This window comes from Pongo pygmaeus, chromosome 3, assembly GCF_028885625.2.
Source record: "Pongo pygmaeus isolate AG05252 chromosome 3, NHGRI_mPonPyg2-v2.0_pri, whole genome shotgun sequence".
NCBI lineage: Eukaryota > Metazoa > Chordata > Mammalia > Primates > Hominidae > Pongo > Pongo pygmaeus.
Genome location: NC_072376.2, coordinates 36,666,358 through 36,687,726, shown reverse-complemented (window position 1 = coordinate 36,687,726; position 21,369 = coordinate 36,666,358). Strand labels below are relative to the sequence as shown.

General features: G+C 37.9%; 1 protein-coding gene across 1 annotated transcript in view; it reads right to left on the bottom strand.

Annotated features, from left to right (window-relative positions):
- NWD2 (NACHT and WD repeat domain containing 2) overlaps nucleotides 1-21,369 on the bottom strand; it is a 208,594-nt gene that overhangs the window by 118,144 nt on the left and 69,081 nt on the right. The window contains exon 2 of the mRNA XM_054486078.2: nucleotides 4,282-4,370. Within this exon, the coding sequence (XP_054342053.1) occupies nucleotides 4,282-4,370 (89 nt within the window). The remainder of the gene's footprint in view (nucleotides 1-4,281; nucleotides 4,371-21,369) is intronic.

Genomic DNA, 21,369 nt, shown 5'->3' with positions numbered 1-21,369 from the left:
AGTGGGCTTGATGTTCTTTCCATTGAACTGTTTCCATCTCTGAGTAATCAACCTATATATGTACCCATCACATATAGAATTAATTGAAGTTTACATAATCGGAGTCTAGTGTATTTTCATCAAATATCGTAGTTTAAATGAAAAAAAAAATAAGGAAAACACTACAAAATAGCCTGCCAAACAGGCACATAGATAAAAGATATATGGACTTGCTTAAAAGGCATATTAATTTAATTGATATTCTATTAATTTCTATTCTATTCATATTTTATTAATTTAATTGAATAAAGATTGAACTAAATGGATTACTATGTGCAGCTATTTGACTGGCCATTGGGATAAGTTGAATAAGACAGTTCCAGGCCTGAGAACATTTGGCACTTATAGGCAGGTGATGAAAAGTTTACTTAACCAGATGATGTTTCATTATCTACACTGCTTGTTTTAGTTCTTCCTGTTTGCACTATTTTCCTGTTTGACCATTCCTTTGCATTGTATTCTACTCATAGAACCTGAGCAAACCTCTTAATGGTTAAGTCATATCACCTCACTCTTTCCCTTCCAACTCAATAAAAATTCTAAGTCCTTAATCTTGGCCCATGAGGTCTCATATAATCTTACTTTGATGCCATCTGTAATTATTTCCTTCACTCACACTTGGCTTCTTTACTGTTCCAATTTTTTTTTTTTTGGAGACAGGGTCTCACTCTGTTGTCCAGACTGGAGTGTAGTAGTGTGACTGTTCCTAGAATATTCTAAACACACTTCCACCTCAGACCCTTTTCCTTGTTCCTTATGCCTAGATTCCTCCCCACAACTCCAGACACCCGCATGACTTGCTCCATCACTTTCTGCAGATCTGTGCTCAAATACTGCCTTATCACTGAGTCTTTCTCTGACTGCCTGGCATGCCCTAACCCTACTTTCTGTGATTTTTAAAATAGAAGCATTTATTCAATAAAATGCATTTATTACCCCTGGAATCTACATTGTCTGCCTCTCCTAACAATGTTAGAAGCTCCTCAGAAGAGGGTCTCGTTGGTTTGCTCCTTTATTTCCAGCACTTAGAATGTTGGTTGCCATGTGGTCAGCACTCAACAAATACTTCTTGAATGAATTGGATGGATTATCGAGAGTTATGCATTGAATTTCAGAGAAGCAAAGAGGAGGGTACATGGCCTATCTTGGGAGGTGTGGGAGGGATCAGAGAAGGCTTTCTTTCACAAGTTATATCTGGGCTGGGTCTTCATTCATTCATTTTTTTTTCACGTAACCATTCATTCAACAAATTCTCATAGCATTTTCCAATGTGCCAGGGACTACAGGACCAGGAATGCAGCTGTCTTGAAATTCCGTAAAAACAGACAAGTCTCTGTTTTTATGGAACTTATAATCTAGTGGGAGAAAGACAATAAGCAGGCCAATACATAAACAAACAAGAAAAAATATCTGATCCTGGCACACGCTATGCAAAGAACTAAAACAGTATGATGCAAAAGAGAGGTGGTTACTTTAGGTTGGGTCACAAGAACAGCATCTCTAGAGGAGACGAGGCGTTCTGGTTTCTGGAATTTTCAGCCATAAAGACACATGCACACGTATGTTTACTGCAGCACTATTCACAATAGCAAAGACTTGGAACCAACCCAAATGCCCATCAATGACAGACTGGATAAAGAAAACGTGGCACATATACACCATGGAATACTATGCAGCCATAAAAAAGGTGGAGTTCATGTCCTTTGCAGGGACATGAATGAAGCTGGAAACCATCATTCTCAGCAAACTAACACAGGAGCAGAAAACCAAACACCGTATGTTCTCACTCATAAGTGGGTGTTGAACAATGAGAATACATGGACACAGGGAGGGGAACATCACACACTGGGGCCTGCTGGGGGTGGGGGACTAGGGGAGTGATAGCATTAGGAGAAATACCTAATGTAGATGACGGGTTGATGGGTGCAGCAAACCACCATGGTACATGTATTCCTATGTAACAAACCTGCATATTCTGCACACGTATAACAGAACTTAAAGTATAATAATAATATAAAAAAGAAAAGCATCTCTAGGGGTGACATTTCAGTGGAGACCCGAGGGACAATAAGAAAGCAGCTGTGTGAAGATAAAGGGAGTGAGTATTCTGCAAGACAGAACAGCCAGAGTAAAATTCTCAAGTATGAATGGGCTAAGGTGTTCAGGGATCCAAAAGAGGCCCACAGGGTTGTGGGCCATTGAGCAAGGGGGCACAACATGAGGTTAGACAGGAAGAGTCTTAAGAATGAGTAGAATCCAGGAGGTAAAGCAGGGGAAGAACCAGACTAAAAAGCATTGTAGTTGAAGAGAATGGCTTGAGCAAAGGCAAGCAAGCGTGAAGTAGATTGGTATGTTTGAGTAACTCTAGGAAACCATATGTTCTGGGTTCAGTGCACAACCAAAGATGGAATCGGGGATACTGTGGGGGTAAACTGGCTATTCATGAAGCTTCTGGCATCATATTTTTTGTTGACTTGAGAGAAGAGAACTGACTCTCTAAAAAATATATCCTTAGGGAGTGATATAATTAACCTACTATAGAACACTACACTTAAAAGGTATATTCTTAGAAGATTCAGATATTATGGATCTGAACTCCTGCTAAGCCCAGAGCTTGGAAGCAAATGTAACCTTGCATATTTAATTTTGTTCTAAACACAACCTCAGACATGTAAGCTGTTGCCATTCCTATTTTAGACACCGAACTGAAGCATGGGTAGGTTCAGTCACTCCCAGTACCTGTAGAGAGCTGGGGCTCAATTTTACGTCTTCCCTGCCCACTGCGGTGTGCTCTGCGGTCCAACATCTCCTCAGCTGATTCAGTGCACCTGCCTAGAATAATCGTGTCAATTTATTCTATGGGCCTCGCCTAGCACAGTTTTCCTTTGACTGTATCTATCTTCTGTGCCTACCTCTAGTTCAGAAAGTTTACTTTTTTTCTCTTTCTCCCTCAGCTAATCCTAGTCAATACCATGGTTTATAGAAGCTGTTCTGTAGCTCACCGACTTCCTCTGTTGACAAAAATGATGCAAAAACAAACTTAAAGATGGGATTATATGCTTGGACACACTTCTTCCTCTATGGTAACTGAGTCCCCAAGGAGTGTCTAAGTCTCTGGGATTCCTGACAGATTGGAAATTATATAACAATTGGGACCCTGTTATCAGTAAAACCAGATTCCTCAGAGAAGGTAGTGCTGAATTCATGACAAGGAATTTAATTTAGGTTCACAATTTATCAAGTAAATGGTGACTTATGAGTGACGATTCAATGCGTGTGTCATCATGGCCTGGTGTCAACTGACATTATGCATTGAGATTGAAGCCATTTCGAGACTGTTACTTTATACATCATATTAGAAAGCATCAGGAGTATATCAAGATAAAATATTTGTCTGGGAGGAAACAAACAAAGGGTGAAATGTTCTTCCACTAACAATGGTGCATTTTGCACTTCTGCAATACAAACCTCTATTACATATTCATCACTTGACAGTGTAAATGTGTAATTTAGATAGCACTGGAGAGTTAGGATTTCCATCGTAAATGAGGCTGAAAAATTCTGACTAAATAATGTTATCTGTTGCAGGAGCCATTTATTTTTTTCAACATTTGAATGCTCAAGATACATCCAATGTTTTCAAGCACTTTTACCACTTGGCAAAATCAGTGGTGCATTAAAATGTTAGGATGTTCATGAACTTTAGCAATGACGTGTGCCATCACTGTCTCTTGAAAGGCTGATATAATTTTTTGGGGGGAGTAAATGATGTAGCTCTGAAATGAATAGGAAAAACGATGTTCTACAATGTGAATAAAAAGTTAAAGGCAAGATAGAAGGCAGGGCCAGGCCAGGCTGATGAAAGCAATAAGTTTGAAAAAAGTTGGTCCCCATTTTTAAGTGCAAAATATTTCTAGAAACCATAGCTTAAACTCAGGTGCTCAGCAACCTTCATCTCTTTGATAATAGTGGAGATTGTCAAAAAAGCAAATAAATATGGTTCAAAGAAAAAGATGAGCCCATACCAGGAAGGGTCCAAGAAGCACAGCATAAAATAACTAAACATCAAAAATGATGAAATACTTTATTTCCATTTGTCAGTGTTTCTTTTTACCCATGCTTGAAGAAACAAATTTTTTCAGGGCCTAAAACTTGTCTTTTACAACACTAAAGTTGTGACAAGAAACAAACACTAGTTATTTAACTGGACATAACTGTGAATGAAATTAACACTAGAATTACCTGAAATTCCAATCCATAGTTTTCTCTGCAGAATTCTCTCAGTTTAGGATATACATTTTCTCTTAGTGCCTGTCTTTCTGCTCCCGTATCTGTAGTAGAAAGACAAACACACAGGAAGTGAGTATGTCCACACATATGCTTCTGGCAAAAAAATGAAAACCCAAAAATAAATACTAACAGTAATACAATCAAGTTGAGGTGTGGATTGTGAAATAACAGGATATTTAGCTGTTGGTATACACCTGCCCCCTAATTCCACAGAGATCCATCCATCAGGCACTCACGAGCAGCCCACAGGATGGACCACTGGTTGGTTCTGTGTATGCTGGCAGGGCTGAGAATTCACAGTTGATTCTTGATGCCCACATAGACCTTCACACTGAGCTCTTAAATAGTTATGACCACAATGTCTTTGGAAGAGGCAGAAAGACACTGGGTTATCAGGGTTTTAGCTCCACAAAATATGTTTTAAAACACACACACACACACACGTTGATAAATTTAATTATTGATTTCCAAAAACATCCCAGACTACACCATTGCTACCTAAAGTATTCAGATTTATTGTGACATTTTACAAAATTTTTCACAGCATGGAAACAAGCATGAAAACCTATCATAGCAGATCCCACCCACTGTAGATTCGATTGGCCAGTGGTTTAATAAAGTAACGTCTCCCCACCCCGGGCTTAGGGACATTATATCAGAGATAGAAACTATTTTACGTATGTCATACCATGTAAACCTTCTGAAATAAAAAATATTTTATTATCTTCTGTCATTAAGAAAATACAAGAAGAAACACAGAACCTGAGGCTCGAAGAATCACAAAACACGTATGCATTTAATGTCGAATGTTTTGCACAGAAAGGGATTCCAAAGTCACCTGTGCTGAACAATTCCGCATCAATGATGGCACTGTAAGATTCTAAGAGCAAACAGGCTGTTCCTTGCCCAGCTACCTTCAGTGAAACATGAATATAGTTTTCAAAAATTAGGTTAATGTGTAATCTTATGAAAAGTACCATTTGCTAAAAGTACCTCTATCCCAGCCATAACTGTGAAACATCTGCATACCACATTTATAACAAAGATAACAGTTTAAAAGAATTTCCTTATTATCCTCAAACACATCTGTCCATGAAAATTTAACCATATGCCGTGTTGACCTACTCTATTTTCCTACTGTTCTCAAGCCTATTTTGAGAAGCAAATAACCAGTCATGAAAGTCTGAAATGCAGCTGCAGCCTGGCAGAGTGACGGGAACCAGTGTTTACATAGAAATCAAAGATTCAGAGGAATACAAGGTCTTCTGAATTGTCTGTGATCTAAACAAATAGGGTATTTTCCAGCCTTAGATTCAATATAGTTCTAAGTCCAAAGAGAAAAAGCAGGACACCCATCGGAGGAGCTGTACACTAAAGCAGGGCCCATGCGGTGTTATGGCACTGATGCAGGCAGTTATATTAAGCTTTCACATAATTTCTATAATCTTGAGATCAGAATGCCCATCCTCCCTTGCTCCATTTTAAAAGCTGAAAATGCTAACTTCACAATAAAGCTGATAATATTCAATAAATCTCTCTAAAGGCCCTTAGATTTTCAAAACCCAAATAATAAAAAAGTCACTTTACGATTCCTCAGGGATCTAGAACTAGAAATACCATTTGACCCAGCCATCCCATTACTGGGTATATACCCAAAGGACTATAAATCATGCTGCTATAAAGACACATGCACACGTATGTTTATTGCGGCACTATTCACAATAGCAAAGACTTAGAACCAACCCAAATGTCCAACAATGATAGACCGGATTAAGAAAATGTGGCACATATACGCCATGGAATACTATGCAGCCATAAAAAATGATGAGTTCATGTCCTTTGTAGGGACATGGATGAAACTGGAAATCATCATTCTCAGTAAACTATCGCAAGAACAAAAAACCAAACACCGCATATTCTCACTCATAGGTGGGAATTGAACAATGAGAACACATGGACACAGGAAGGGGAACATCACACTCTGGGGACTGTTGTGGAGTGGGGGGGTGGGGAGGGATAGCTTTAGGAGATATACCTAATGCTAAATGACGAGTTAATGGGTGCAGCACACCAGCATGGCACATGTTTACATATATAACTAACCTGCACATTGTGCACATGTACCCTAAAACTTAAAGTATAATAATAATAAAATAATAAAAAAATAAAAATAAAAAAAAAAAGTAGGATGATTAAAAAAAAGCCACTTTAAAAAGAAACAAATACTGGCAGATATAGAAGATAAAAATATATTCAAAAGGGTTAAGAAATTCTGAAAAAAACAGTACCTAAATCATACATAAAATAATTATGTAATGACATAAGAAACAGAAATTTATTGTTTCTTAAAAACATATTAACTCATTTCTAGGTGCTGAGACTTGAAAGCACAATTGGAAGGAGGATAAGAGAAATTTAGTACCTAATTTTTTAAAATTTCAACTCTTATTTAGACACAGGGGGTACATGTCCAGGTTTGTTACCTGGGTATACTCCATCCAGGTAGTGAGCATAGTACCTGATGGTTTTTAAACTCACACCCCTCTCCCTTCCTCTCGCCACTAGCTGTCCACAGTGTCTATTGTTTTCATGTTTATGTCCATGTGTGCTCAATGTTTAGCTCCCATTTTCAAGTGAAAACATGCAGTATTTGGTTTTCTGTTCCTGCATTAATTAGTTTAGGACTACGGCCTCTAGCTGCATCCATGCTGCTGCAAAGGACATTGCATTCTTTTTTTTTTTTGGCTGTGTAGTATTCCATGGTGTATATGTGCCACATTTTCATTATTTAATTCACCACTGATGGGCACCTAGGTTGATTCCATGTCTTTGCTATTGTGAACAGTGCAGCAATGAGCATACAAGTGCATGTGTCTTTTTGGTATAATGATCTATTTCTCTTTGGGTATACATCTAGTAATGGGATTGCTGGGCCGAATGGTAGCTCTATTTCAAGTTCTTTGAGAAATCTCTGAACTTTTCCACAGTGGCTGAGCTAATTTACAATTTCACCAACAGTGTATAAGCATTCCCTACTCTCTGCAGCCTTGCCAGCGCCTGTTGTTTTTGGACTTTTTAGTAGTAGCCGTTCTGACTGGTGTGAGAATGTATCTCATTGTGGTTTGCGTTTGCTTTTCTCTGATGATTAGTGATGATGAGTATTTTTTCATGTTTCTTGGCCACTTGCATGTCTTCTTTTAAGAAGTATCTACTCATGTCTTTGTCTATTTGTAATGGGGTTATTTGGTTTTTGCTTGATTTAAGTTTCTTATAGATTCTGGATATTAAATCCTTGTAGGATGCATAGTTTGTGAATATTTTCTTCCATTCTGTAGGTTGTCTGTTTACTCTGTTAATAGATTCTTTTGCTACAGCACCTAATTTCTAACATTTAGTGACTGCTTCCTGCAGTCCAGTAGTGTGCTAAGTATTTCTATTTGCATTTCCTTAGTCACTGCTGACCACAACCCTATGAAATAGGTAACATTATTACCATGTTTTTTAGGCAAAGAAACTAAAGGGCAGAGGGGTTAGAAAACTCGCTCAAGAGCATACGGCCACTAAATTAGAAAACCCAGATTTGAATCCAGAAACTCATACACCATAGTTTGCTCTAACCAAGGAAATACACAACTGTGAAAAGAATCAACCTTTGCAATGATCAATGGAATAAATGCATGAAATGACTAAGTGATGTTAAAGTCCTAAAGCTTATGAAATAAAAAAATTGAATTATCCTTGATGGATTCTTTTCTTTCTATAATACACCCTCCAAGAGCCAACACATAAATAAGTTCTCTCATTCTACCACTAAACAAATCCCGAGTTAATCTACTTCTGTCCCTTCTGCTACCAGATGCAAGCCATACTCACCTCTCATCCAGATTCCATCTCCCTGTTTTCATACTTGCCCCCTTTGATTCATTCTCCATGGAGCAATCAGACTGATTTTTCCAAAATGTAAATCAGATCACATCACTACTTTGTTTAAAACCTCTACCAGCTCTTCACGGACCTTTGAATGAAATATACACTCCTTACGATGAGTGTTCTCTCTCTCCCCAAGCTCATCTCTTACCACTTTCCTGTTTATGTCCCTCCAGAAGCACTGGCTTTCACTTGATTCCTAGATTATATGCCCACTTGCAGACCTTTGCTTTAGCTATGATGTCGTCCTGGAATGCTTAGTCCTGTGATCATCTCATGGCACCTCTTGTCATTCAACTGGCAGCTTTAATGCCACCTCCTCAGAGAGGCCTTCTCTGAGCACTCCATCTATGAAGTCACTGAATCACCTTCTACTACCTTAATTCCTTGAGGATTACTCATCATTGTGTATTTGTTTATTGTGTGCCTCCCTCACTAAAATTTAAGCTCAAAGGGAGTTGAAACCTTCTTTTGTCTCACTCATGGCTGCATCTCTAATGATTAGAGTCTTGCTCAATTAATAAATGAGTGAATGAAAAAAGCCACACATGCGCCAATGACAAAAATGAACTGACAGGCATGGTTTCCCTGCAATTGCCTCCAGAAACAGAAAGGCCTCCTACATTATAATTCATCATTTGATGGGTTTAATAAAAGCAAGACTCTGAAATCTTGGGAAATGGTGGTATTTAGATAGTTGGTGTCATGAGGTAAATGAATGAACTGAAATATTTTTTCTCTGGTTTCTGTGTTTGTGGCAGAATATGAACTCAGTTATTTTGAGCCTTTCTAAATATGTGAAGGAAGCATATACACATATCCAATGGGTTTTCTGTGCTCTTATTTACATTAAAAATTGACTTAGATTTTTCTGTATTTGTATTAATATATGATTGGCTCTGAAAATGAAAACTAATTAAGATAGGAATGGATTATTAATTATGATGAGTGACAGATAAGTTGGCTTAATTAAATAGAAAAACTTGATTCACACCAACAGCAAATCTGGATGGTTCACAATTTAAAAAATTAGAATGTCATGGACAGGAAATATTAGCTCACAGAATCTCACACTTAAAAAGGGCCCTCTTTAAACTGTGTAAATCAAAGATGAGGTATGTCTTAATTTATGTTTTATACATAGTCTTCGCATCTATTTGTATCTGCCCAGTTCCTTAATGCTTTGAAAAGGTGCATTAACACTTTGGCAGCACTAACTATTAGGTATTTAAGGAGCTGCTTTCTGAATGATTCCTTTGTGATTTCAGAGTTAACGAAGGTCTCTGTACAGTGTCTGAGTCACCTACAGGAAGTACATTAGTTGGGGGAGAATTAATAATCAATACCATTATCCTTATAATATCTTGATTTCACTTCAGCAAGGATTTAGATTAATTCCAATGTTTTTATTGAAGATAAAAGAGTGCTGAAAGGACCATGCTAGATTGGAGCTTCATACAGCTCTATCTTCAACAAACTAAAGGCATGGACTTTAGTCATTTTTTTCTCTTTTTTTTGAGACACAGTTTCACTGCTTCCCAGGCTGAAAGTGCAGTGGCACGATCTCGCCTCACTGCAACCTCCACCTCCCAGGTTCAAGCAATTTTCATGCCTCAGCCTCCCTAGTAGCTGGGATTACAGGTGTGTGCCACCACACCTGGCTAATTTTTATATTATTAGTAGAGACAGGGTTTCACCATGTTGGCCAGGTTGATCTTGAACTCCTGACCTCATGTGATCTGCCCACCTTGGCCTCCCAAAGTGCTGGGATTACAGGCGTGTAAGCCAGTGCACCCAGCCTAAACTCATTTTTCCCATGTTCTTTGCAGCTCAGAAAAATCTGCTTAGAATCCACTATAGATCCTCTGCTAAAATTGTCCTGTTAGCATGGTTTCCAAGGTCTCTGTACATTTGCTCTTGCCCGGATTCTTTCTCTTTTCCTAGCCTCTTAGTTAATGATTCATATGGACAGTCTGTTCGACTTCTGGGGTTGTGTTTAGGCTAATTTCTTGTTTGGCAGTTCCCCAAGAGGCTGTCTCCTCTCTATGGCCCTCAGATAATTCCTCTGTACCCATCTAGCCTCTCACACTCTTCCTTATGTCAATGTGAGCAAATCTTGTCAATTTTATGTCATAAACACTTTTTAAATTTGGCCACTATTTTCACACTCACCTTCTCTCAACCCAAGAAGCAAAACGTCTATTTGCTTGACCTGTTATCTGTCCCTGTCTCACAGAGCTGCCAGCAATAAATGCCAGGACAAAATGAAAACAAAAACTAATTTGATTATTAAAGACCTTGCTGGCATCTGGTAGTCCAGAGGATAAAGGCTAGAATGCTTAGCAAGTGTAAATATATCTTCTAGCTAAGTTCTATCTTCTACTGCTGATCACCATGTATCCTCTAAAGTCTGAGTTTTCAGCCATTACTTGCTCCTGAACTTTGCCCTCACACAAACTGCTTTCCATGCTCAGAAGGTCCTATCAGATGAAAGATCTCTACAAGAAGAACTATAGAACACTGCTGAAAGAAATCACAGATGACACAAACAAATGGAAAAACATCCCATGCTCACGGATTACAAGACACAATATCATTAAAATGACCATGCTGCCTAAAGCAATCTACAGATTCAATGCTATTCCTATCAAACTACCAATGTCATTTGTCACAGTACTATAAAAAACTATTCTAAAATTCATACAGAACCAGAAAAGGGACTGAATGGCCAAAGCAATCCTAAGCAAAAAACAACAAAGTTGGAGGAATCACATTACCTGACTTCAAACTATACTATAACGCTACAATAACACAAACAGCATGGTACTGGTACAAAAACAGGCACATAGACCAACGGAACAGAATAGAGAATGCAGAAATAAAGCTGCACAACTACAGCTATCTGATCTTCAACAAAGTTGACAAAAATAAGCAATGTGGGAAAGGACCCCCTATGCAATAAATGGTACTGGGATAGCTATCTAGCTGTATGCAGAAGAATGAAACTGTACCCCTATCTTTCACTATATACAAAAATTGACTCATGATAGATTAAAGATTTAAATGTAAGATCTTTACCTATAAGAATCCCAAAAGAAAACCTAAGAAAAACCATTCTGAACATTTGCATTGGGCAATAATTTATTTAAGTCCTCAAAAGCAACTGCAACAAAAACAAAAATTGACAAGTGGGACCAATTAAATAAAAGAGCTTCTGCACAACAAAAGAAACTATTAGCAGTAATAAAGAGACAACCTGCAGAATGGGAGAAAATATTCACAAACTATGCATCTGACAAATGTCTAATATCCAGAATCTCTAAGAAGCTTAAACAAATCAACAAGCAAAAACCAAATGAGCCTAGTAAAAAATGGGCAAAAGACATGAAGAGGTACTTCTCAAAAGAAGACATACAAATGGCCAAACATGAAAAAATGTTCCACACATCACTGGTCACTAAGAAATGCAAATCAAAACCACAAAGATGCCATCTCATACCAGTCACGGTGGCTATTATTTAAAAGTCAAAAAACAACAGATGCTGGTAAAGCTGCAGTGAAAAGAGAATGCTTACATACTGTTGGTGCGAATGTAAATTAGTTTATTCACTGTGGAAAGCAGTTTCGAGATTTCTCAAAAAATGTAAAACAGAGCTACCATTTGACCCAGCAATCCCATGACGGGGTACATACCCAAAAGAACATAAATCATTCTACCAAAAATACAGATGCATTTGCATTTTCATCACTGCACTATTCACAATAGCAAAGACATGGAATCAGCCTAGGTGCCCATCAGTGGTGGACTGGATAGAGAAAATGTGATACATATACACCATGGAATACTATGCAGTTATAAAATATAATGAAATCATGTCCTTTGCAGCAAAATGGATACAGCTGGATGCCATCATTCTACGTGAATTAACACAGGAACATAATAAAAATATTATAATGTTATTATAATTTTACATAATAAAAACCAAATAGCATATATTCTCACTTATAAGTGAGAGCTAAACACTGGTTACTCATGGATATAAAGATGGCAACAGCAGAAATTGAGGACTTCTGTGGGGGCGGTAGGGAGGGTAGTAAGGGTTGCAAAACTAACTGTTGGGTACTATGATTAGTACTAGGGTGATGGCATAAATAGTACCACAAACCTCAGCATCATGAAATATACCCAGGTAACAAACCTGCACATGTGTCCCCTGAATCTAAAATGAAAGCTGAAATTATTTTAAAAATATACCTTGTAGTCTAGGCATTAACAAAACTATCTTCTTTTAATGCTTGAGTTAAAAGAATAGGTATCTTTGTTAAAGTATGATGTGTTGAATTGATAAATATAGTATTTAAGAATTTTCAAAAATATTTCCAAATGAAATGCTTCTATCGCTGTAATTATGTCAGTGATATATAAATTATCATTTTGTCTAATTTGGCTAAAAAAATAAGCTCCTATCTATTGCTTCCACTTTGCTGACTCCTACCCTCCTGAGTACTAATCAAAGGCAGCACAGTTTGTGAACTGCTGCTAGAGATGGGCATGGTTTCTCTAGGTTATCCCACAGAACTCTCGTCAGCTCTATTTAACATCCCTTATTGTGATGTACTGTAACTTATTATAATTATTACTTTTAGTTTGTATCCACCTGTAGACTATGAATTCATGGAAGGCAAGACTTTCTCATACATCCTTACATCTTAGAAATTAGAGTAGATTGGCCAGGTGCAGTGGCTCAGGCCTGTAATCCCAGCACTTTGGGAGGGCGAGGTCAGTGGATCGCCTGAGTCAGGAGTTCAAGCAAGACCAGCCTGGCCAACATGGTGAAACCCCATCTCTACTAAAAAAATACAAAAATTAGCCAGGTGTAGTGGCAGGCGCCTGTAATCCCAGCTACTTGGGAGCTGAGGCAGGAAAATCACTTGAACTCGGGAGGTGGAGGTTGCAGTGAGCCAAGATCATGCCATTGCACTACAGGTTGGGTGACAGACAAGAGCGAGACTTTGTCTCAAAAAAAAAAAAAAAAAAAAAAAAGAAAAAAGAAAAAAGAAATTAGAGCAGCTCCCAGAACGTAATTAGTACTCAATAAATGAATGAGCAAATAGTTTGTATCATAATGAAAACATTAACTAAACCAAACCAAAAAAATTAACATGTCCTAAAGCCAACATGAATCAAAATCCAATGTCACTTTCAAGTAATAGTTGACTATGTTGACAGCATTAACCATCATGTGTGAGTCTTGAGGTGATGTTAAAAAATACATGATGGAGTATGGCATTGTCAGGTGCTTAGTGGATTCTCTTCCCAATAAGCAATAATCAAACTTGACAAAATTGTCAAAATAACCATTTTAAAGATCTGTCAAACAGCCAAAGATCAAAGGCATGAAACAAATTGAGAAGTGATTATTCATGAATAATCACTGAACTTTGGGTAAGAGGAGTCTGTGGGGATTCTTGCCTTCTCCTATCCCTACTTAACTGAAACTCCACACCTCCACACCCCAGCTCAAAGAAAGTCAAGCTGTGACCATCAACATCATTGCCAGAGAAGTTTCACTTGATTAGGAGCTGCATTTGTAAAAACTCCATGTCTACCAGTATTGCTAGTAGCAGTAGTGGTCTCAGAGGTAGACAAATGGGTAAGCTCAGTGCCTCAGCTAGCATATAGCTTCATCAAAATGTAACAAGGAGATCAAGGAAATAAACAGCTATTGAGGGCCTGAATAAGCTCTCCACAAATTCCTGTGGTGGGAAGGCTACACACAAACTTAAGAAAGATTGAAAGTTGTTCACACATTCCTGGCTGACTTTGAAGCTGTTTACATGGGCAGCAGAAACATGAAAAGGCCTGGTGGAAAGTAGAAGCTGTGATAGATTTAAATACTGCCTAAACTTTGGATGTGTTCCCCAAATACAGATCCACAGTCAGAATAAAAGCCTTACTGGTTTGAGGTATTTGAGAAGAAATTCTGAAAAATCACTGACAAATATTAAACTACACAGACAAATGGGTAACCCATAAGAAGTCAGGCTTAAAAACAGAAATGAAAAATTACAGTAATTAAATAACTGTGAAGAGACATCAACAGCACACATTGTGGGGAATAGATTTCACAGATTTAGTCCAGGTAAGTTACTAAACAAAAATAATTCAAAGAAACAAACTAAAAAACATCACTCAGAGGTGAAAAATCAGGATCTAGAGTTGTTATATTACCTAAAATGTCCAATTTTTAAGAAAGATTTATGAGAGGGATAAAGAAACAGAAAAATGTGACACAGAAAAAATGTCAACAGAAATTGAGTGGGTTCAGAGGTTAGATTTAGCCTATGAAAACTTGAAAGCAGCTATTATAATCAAGGAAATTAAGTTAACAATGTTTAAAGAATAAGGAAAATGAACCAAGCCCCAAGACACCTGTGGAACACCATCATCCAAACTAATATCTATGTAAAGTGAGTCCCAGAAGGAGAAGATAAAGGGAAAGGAAGAAAATTTAAATAAATAATCACGCAAATGGCCCAAATTTAAAGGAAGACGTAAGTCTACACATCCAAAGAAGTTCAAGAACCCAACTAGGATAAACACAAAGGATCTGCACTTAGACACATATAGTCAAACTGTTAAAACAAAAGATAAAGAGAAAATCTTGACACCAAGAGAAAAAATATTATCACATACAGGGGAACAGCATTACAATTAATAGCTGACTTCTCATCAGAAGGAGTGGAAGCCAGAAGGCAATAGAACAACATAGTCTGAAAAAAGGTACTGAAAGAATGAGTCAACCAATAATTCTATATTCAACAAAACTATTTTTAAAAAAGCAAAATACTTATGTTACCAACTTTGAAAAGGCTGAGAAAAGCTGACACTAGCAGATCTGTATTACAGACTATACTAAAGAAATTATTCCAAGCTTAAAGGAAATGACATTAGATAAAAGGTGTACTGGAAAAGGTAAATATGTAAGTATGTATAAAAGACTATGTAAGTAGATCTTTTTCTTTTTACATTTAGTGATAAGACATAAGAGTATATAAACCAATACCACTGTATCTTTGGGTTTTAACATACACATAATACATATATGACAATAATAAAACAAAGGAGAGAGAAGAAAAATAGAGCTGTACCAGTGCAAAATATTTTTGCTTTAACAAAATTAAGTTAGTACTCATATAAAGTGTGATAAATTAAGAATATTTTGTAATGCCCAGAGCACCAAGTAAGAATATAACCTGAAAAATAAAGAAAACATAATTAAAGTGATATACTAAAATATCTATTTAAAAAAGAAGAGAGTCGAGTGGGAACAAATGAAGAAAACCAACATGAGATATGTAGAAAATAGCAAAATGGCAGAAATAAGTCCAAGCTATCAATAAATACTTCAAATAAAAATGGAATAAATATTCAGATGGAAAGAAGGAATTGCCAGGCTAGATAACAAAACAATATCCAACTAAATATGAGACACACTTTAGATCCAAAACTAAAAATAGGTTGAAAGTAAAAGGATAGAAAATATAACATGCAGTAAACCAAAATCAGATCAGACAAAATAGGCTTTAAGAAATATTACTAGAGGAAAAAAACTATAACAATTATAAATGTATACACACCCATAAACAATAACCTAAAATATATAAGGGAGAAACTGGCAAAATTAAAAGAAGAAATAGATATTGCAAGAGCTGGTGACCCTAATCTTATTCTCAATAATTGATGAAATAACTAAATAGAAAATCAAAAGGAGGTAGAAGACTTGAACACCACTATCAAGCAGTTTAACCTGACATTTATAGAACAATCCACCCCGAAAGATCAGAATGCAATTCTTTACTGGTGCTCATGGAACATTTCCCATGATAGGTCATATGCAACTAGAAGCAAGTCTCACAAGTTTAATTGTAATCATAACATATATGATCTCCAACTACAACAAAATTAAGTTAGAAATCAACAACCTGCATTTTGGGAAACTTCCAGATTTTTGGAAATTGAATAACATACTTCTAATACACTAATATTCTAATATATTTCTAAATATTTGACATTATTACTCATGCATCAAAAATGCATAAAGGGAAACAAAATGTGTTGAAATAGATAAAATAAAAGCACATGTTAAAAGCTATCAAATGGAGCTAAAGCAGTGGTTAGAATGAAATTTATACCTTTGGACACCTGTTAAAGTAAAGGTTAAAATCAGTGAATTAAAATTCCACCTTAAGAAACTAGAAAATTTAAACAAACTGAACCCAAAACAAACTTAAGGAAGGAAATAAGGATTATAGTACAAATCAATGAAACAATAAAAGAAAACTGACAGAAAAATTGCTAAAGTAAAAAGTTGGTTCCTTGAAAGATCAGTACAGTTATCAACTGTCAGCTAGGTTAACCAAGACAAAAATGAAAGAAAACAAACCATCAAAATCAGGAATGAAACAGGAGCCATCACTACTGATGCTACAGAAGTTAAAAAATTTAAGTGTATACTATACCTTATAGTGAACAACAACTTTATTTCCAATACACTAAAAAAATTAGATGAACAAATTCCTAGGAACACACATATTACTAAAACTGACTCAGGAAGAAAGATAATCTGAATATGTCTGTAACAAGTAAAGTCATTTAGTTATTAAAATCTTTCCATAAAGAAAACCTCAGGCCCAGAGTATACATATAAAGACAAAATTAATCTTTGCAAATCTTTCAGAAAATAGGGAAGACTCAACTCATTCTATAAGTCTATATTATCCTACACCCAAAACCAGACAGACATCAAAAGAAAAAAACACAAAACAAAAGCTACCGACCAACATATCCATCATGAATATAGATGCAAGTCCTTAACAAACTATTAGTAAACTAAGTCTAGCTGCATACACATTATAATCAAGTGGGATTTATTGCAGAAATGCAATGTTACTTTAATATTTGTAAATCAATTAATAGAATATACCATATTAATAGAATAAAGAACATAACCACATGACTGCTCAATAGATGCAGAAAAAGCATTTGACAAAATCAAATACATATTCAGGATAAAAACTCAGCAATGGCTGGGCGTGGTGGCTCATGCCTGTAATCTCAGTACTTTGGGAGGCCAAGGTGGGTGGATCACGAGGTCAGGAGATTGAGACCAGCCTGGCCAACATGGTGAAACCCCATCTCTACTAAAAATACAAAAATTAGCAGGGCGTGGTGGCAGGTGCCTGTAATCCCAGCTACTCAGGAGGCTGAGGCAGCAGAATCACTTGAACCCGGGAGGCAGAGGTTGCAGTGAGCTGAGATCGCATCACTGCACTCTAGCCTGGGTGACAGAGTGAGGCTCCATCTCAGAAACAAACAAACAAACAAACAAACACCCATCAACAAGGAATAAAGGAACTTCCTCAACTTGATAAATAGCACCTTCAAAAATCCCTACAGTTAGCACTATGCTTCAAGATATTAGGCAAAGTTTTCCACCTACAACTAAGAACACCTCCTCAAAACTTCTATCCAATATTTTACTAGAGGTTCTGGTCAGTGCAATAAAGAAAACAAATTAATTTTTTTCCTATCAATTTGTCCAAATCTTAGAAGTTTCCAGTAAAAATTCACTGTGTTATTTCTACACCTGAATATGTTTTAGGGAAAGAGGGGTAAGTTATAAAATATAATGGTGGATTTCTGTTTCTGGTACTACTGAGGAAAATAAATTTGCACAAACATCACACTACAAACAATGGAACTTTTGCATAAAATATTTAAAAATCTATCTTTTTAAATGGGTTGCATAGCTAAAATAAAACTATATAACACACAGACAGGCCAAAGGCACAGTGAAAGCAGAAATCTTGGAAAATAAGAGATCTGAGGACAGCTTTAGATTATATTCTATTAAATCTTAGTGACTTTTAAGTATCACTTTGTCATTTGTGGGTACATGGTAGATTGGAGACAAAGTATAAGGCCCTACTAAATGTGATAATGGGATGGGATTTTTTTTCTAACAGGAAAAACATGCAAAAGGCCATCACTCCAAAGAGGTGTATCTTCAGTGTGGCAGTGAACTAGAAATAAATCTTCGCCAGCTGGAAAACTTGAAAGATGTTATCAAGATAGCTGAGTAGAAGGGCCTGCTTCCTCCACACAAAAAGGCTAAAGCAATGAGTAGGTAACTACATGGTGAATTGCATGCCTAGGGGGAACAACAGAATACATGGGAGAATATGTGACAGAGGCATCTCTGAGGCACTGGAACTTGGGAAGGCAGCATAGAGAAGGATGTGAAGAGCCCTGGGATTGGCTCAAAGCCAAGAGGCACTCTCCGCTGTGAGAAAAGGCAGGAGATCCCTAGCAGTCCACATTCCCACCACAGACACCTGCAATTCTAGCTGCAAGGGAGCCCTACAGTATTCACAGGCTTTGAGACTAGTGTAGGGAGGGAACTCATGCTGAGTTCCCACCTCCTCCCAGCCATTCTCTGGAACCCAGGCTATTGCATTATGGTGCCATTTTGAGAACGGAGCCACTGCTAAAATGTACCCTGTCTGGGAGCCCCAAAGGGCCTGCATCTCTGCATTTCTGAGCCCTTATCATTATCCAATCCAGAAGGCTACAGGGCTGTGATTCCAGTTGGACCCCGTGGTGTAGCTGTGAACTCAGCACCTGAGGCAATGCAGTGGCCTGTACCCCAGGGAACAGGTGATCTAGTACATCAGGGAGGCCATCTTCAAGACAGAGGGAGCCAAAGCATGTGCTCCCCAGAATTTGAGAGCTGACGGCCTAATGACCAGCAGAATCGCCACACGCCCGTGTGCACTCCCCAAAGGCCCTAGGACTGGCCTGCCTGGGGCCTGCTGCCACTGTCACTGGCAATGCTGACTCCTGTAGTGGTGGAGCTGCTGCATTGCCTGCAGGGCCTTCTCCATCAGGAACTCAAGGGCTGGCTACCCCAGGATGGGGGCCCCAGGACTGGCCCACCAAGGGCCTGCCAATGCTGACAACTCTGCCCGCTTCAGCAGCAGAGCTCCTGTGCTCTCTCATGCAATCCCCCATCTGAGGGTCTGAGGACTGTCTTATCTGGTGTCTGCTGCCACTGATGGCCCTTCCCACTACAGAAGTGGAGCTGCCATGTGCCCCCATCAGGGGCCTAAGGACTGGCACATTTAGGGCCCAATACCATCAGTGAAACTACCTGTCTAGTGGGGAAGCCACAGTGTGCTTGCATTCCCCTTAGAAGCCTGAGTACCAGCTTGCTGGGGCCCTCCATTGCCTTTGACTTTGCCTACTCCAGTGTCAAGGCTACTGAGTGCCTGTACCCTCAACCAGGGGCCTGAAGACTGGCTCACCTGAGCATTGCTGCCACTGGTGACCTACCAATCTAGTAGTGAAACCACTGCATGTCCCCCCCAAGGGGCCTAAGAATTACCCTGCTGCCCAGGGACTGCCACTGCCAGCAACCACACTCTCCAGCTAGGAAATAGCTATGTGCCTGTGCATGCTCCCCAGGGACCCAAGGTCTGGTTTACTTGGGGCCTGCTCTTGCCACTAATGGCTGCTGCCACTAATGACTGCCGCCCTGACCAACATACCCCTCCAAGTGCTCCCAAACCAGGCTCTCTGGTAGCTCCAGGCCTCCCAGCAAAGCTGCCTCCACAAACACTCACAACCTAGGCTACTAAAGCACTCATAGGCACCACTGACACTGATTACAGCTGAAGAAACACAGGGACACTACACTCCTGTGCCCACCCAGAACCAAAGTCAAAGCACTCTATTCAATTAACACATCTGCAGGAAAAAGTCTTTCCCCATGAAAGCTATGCCATAAAATTAGAAGACGTGACTGTTCTACCAGATGTAGATATTAACATAGGGATGTAAAAAACATGAAAAAGCAAGGAAAATTAACACCTCAAAAGGATCAAAATAATTTATTAGTAATACATCCCAAGGCAAAGGAAATTGATGCAATACTTTAAAAGGAATTTAAAATAATGACCTTAGGGAACTCAGAAAGATATAAGAGAATACAGACAGATGATTCATCAAAATCAGAAAAACAATTCATAATCTGAATGAGAAATTCAATACATAGATATCACAAAAAAGGACCAAATTGGAAACTAAAAAAATCAATGAATACATTTTTTTAAAAAATCAAGAGCTTCAACAACAGACTAGATCATAAGAAGAAAAAATTTCTGAACTTGAAGACAGGTCTTTTGACAAAATCCAGTCAGACAAAAAGAATATGAATAAAGAAAGCCTACGAGACTTACAGGATATAATTAAATAAACAAATATTTGTATTATGGAATTTCTAGAAGAGGAAGAGATGGGAAAAGGAATAGAAAACCCATTTAATAAAATAATTGCTAAAAACTTCCAAGTTTTGGGAAGAAATATGGATATTCAGATACAGGAAACTAAAAAGTCTCCAAATAGATCCAACCTCAAAGATTCTCTCTGAAAAACATCATAGTCAAAAGTCAAAGAGAAAATGAGAATTGTAAAAACTGCAAGAGAAAAGCATCAAGTCACATATAATGAAATCCCCTTCAGACTAATAGCATATTTCTCAGCAAAAAACTTACAGGCACGGAGAGAATGGGATGATATATTTAAAGTGCTGAAAGAAAAAAAACCCTGGCAGCCAAGACACATTACCCAACAAACTTATCCTTCAGAAATCAAGGAGGAACAATGTCTTTCCCAGACAAGCAAAACTGTGGGAATTTACCACTAGACCTACACTACAAGAAATACATGCGAGTCCTGTATCTGGAAGCAAAAGAATGATAACTACCATCACAAAAACATGTGAGAGAATAAAACTCACTGGTAGAGCAGATACATAAATAACAAATAGAAATAATTAAACTTAATCACTACAGAAAATCACCAAACTGCAGCCAACATTGGAGTTAAACTATACCCTAGACCAAATGGACATAACAGACATTTGCAGAACATTTCATCCTAAAGCTACAGAATACATATTCCTCTCATCAGTACATAGAACATTCTTTTTTTTTTTTTGATGGAGTCTCGCTCTGTTGCCCAGTCTGGAGTGCAGTGCTGCCATCTCGGCT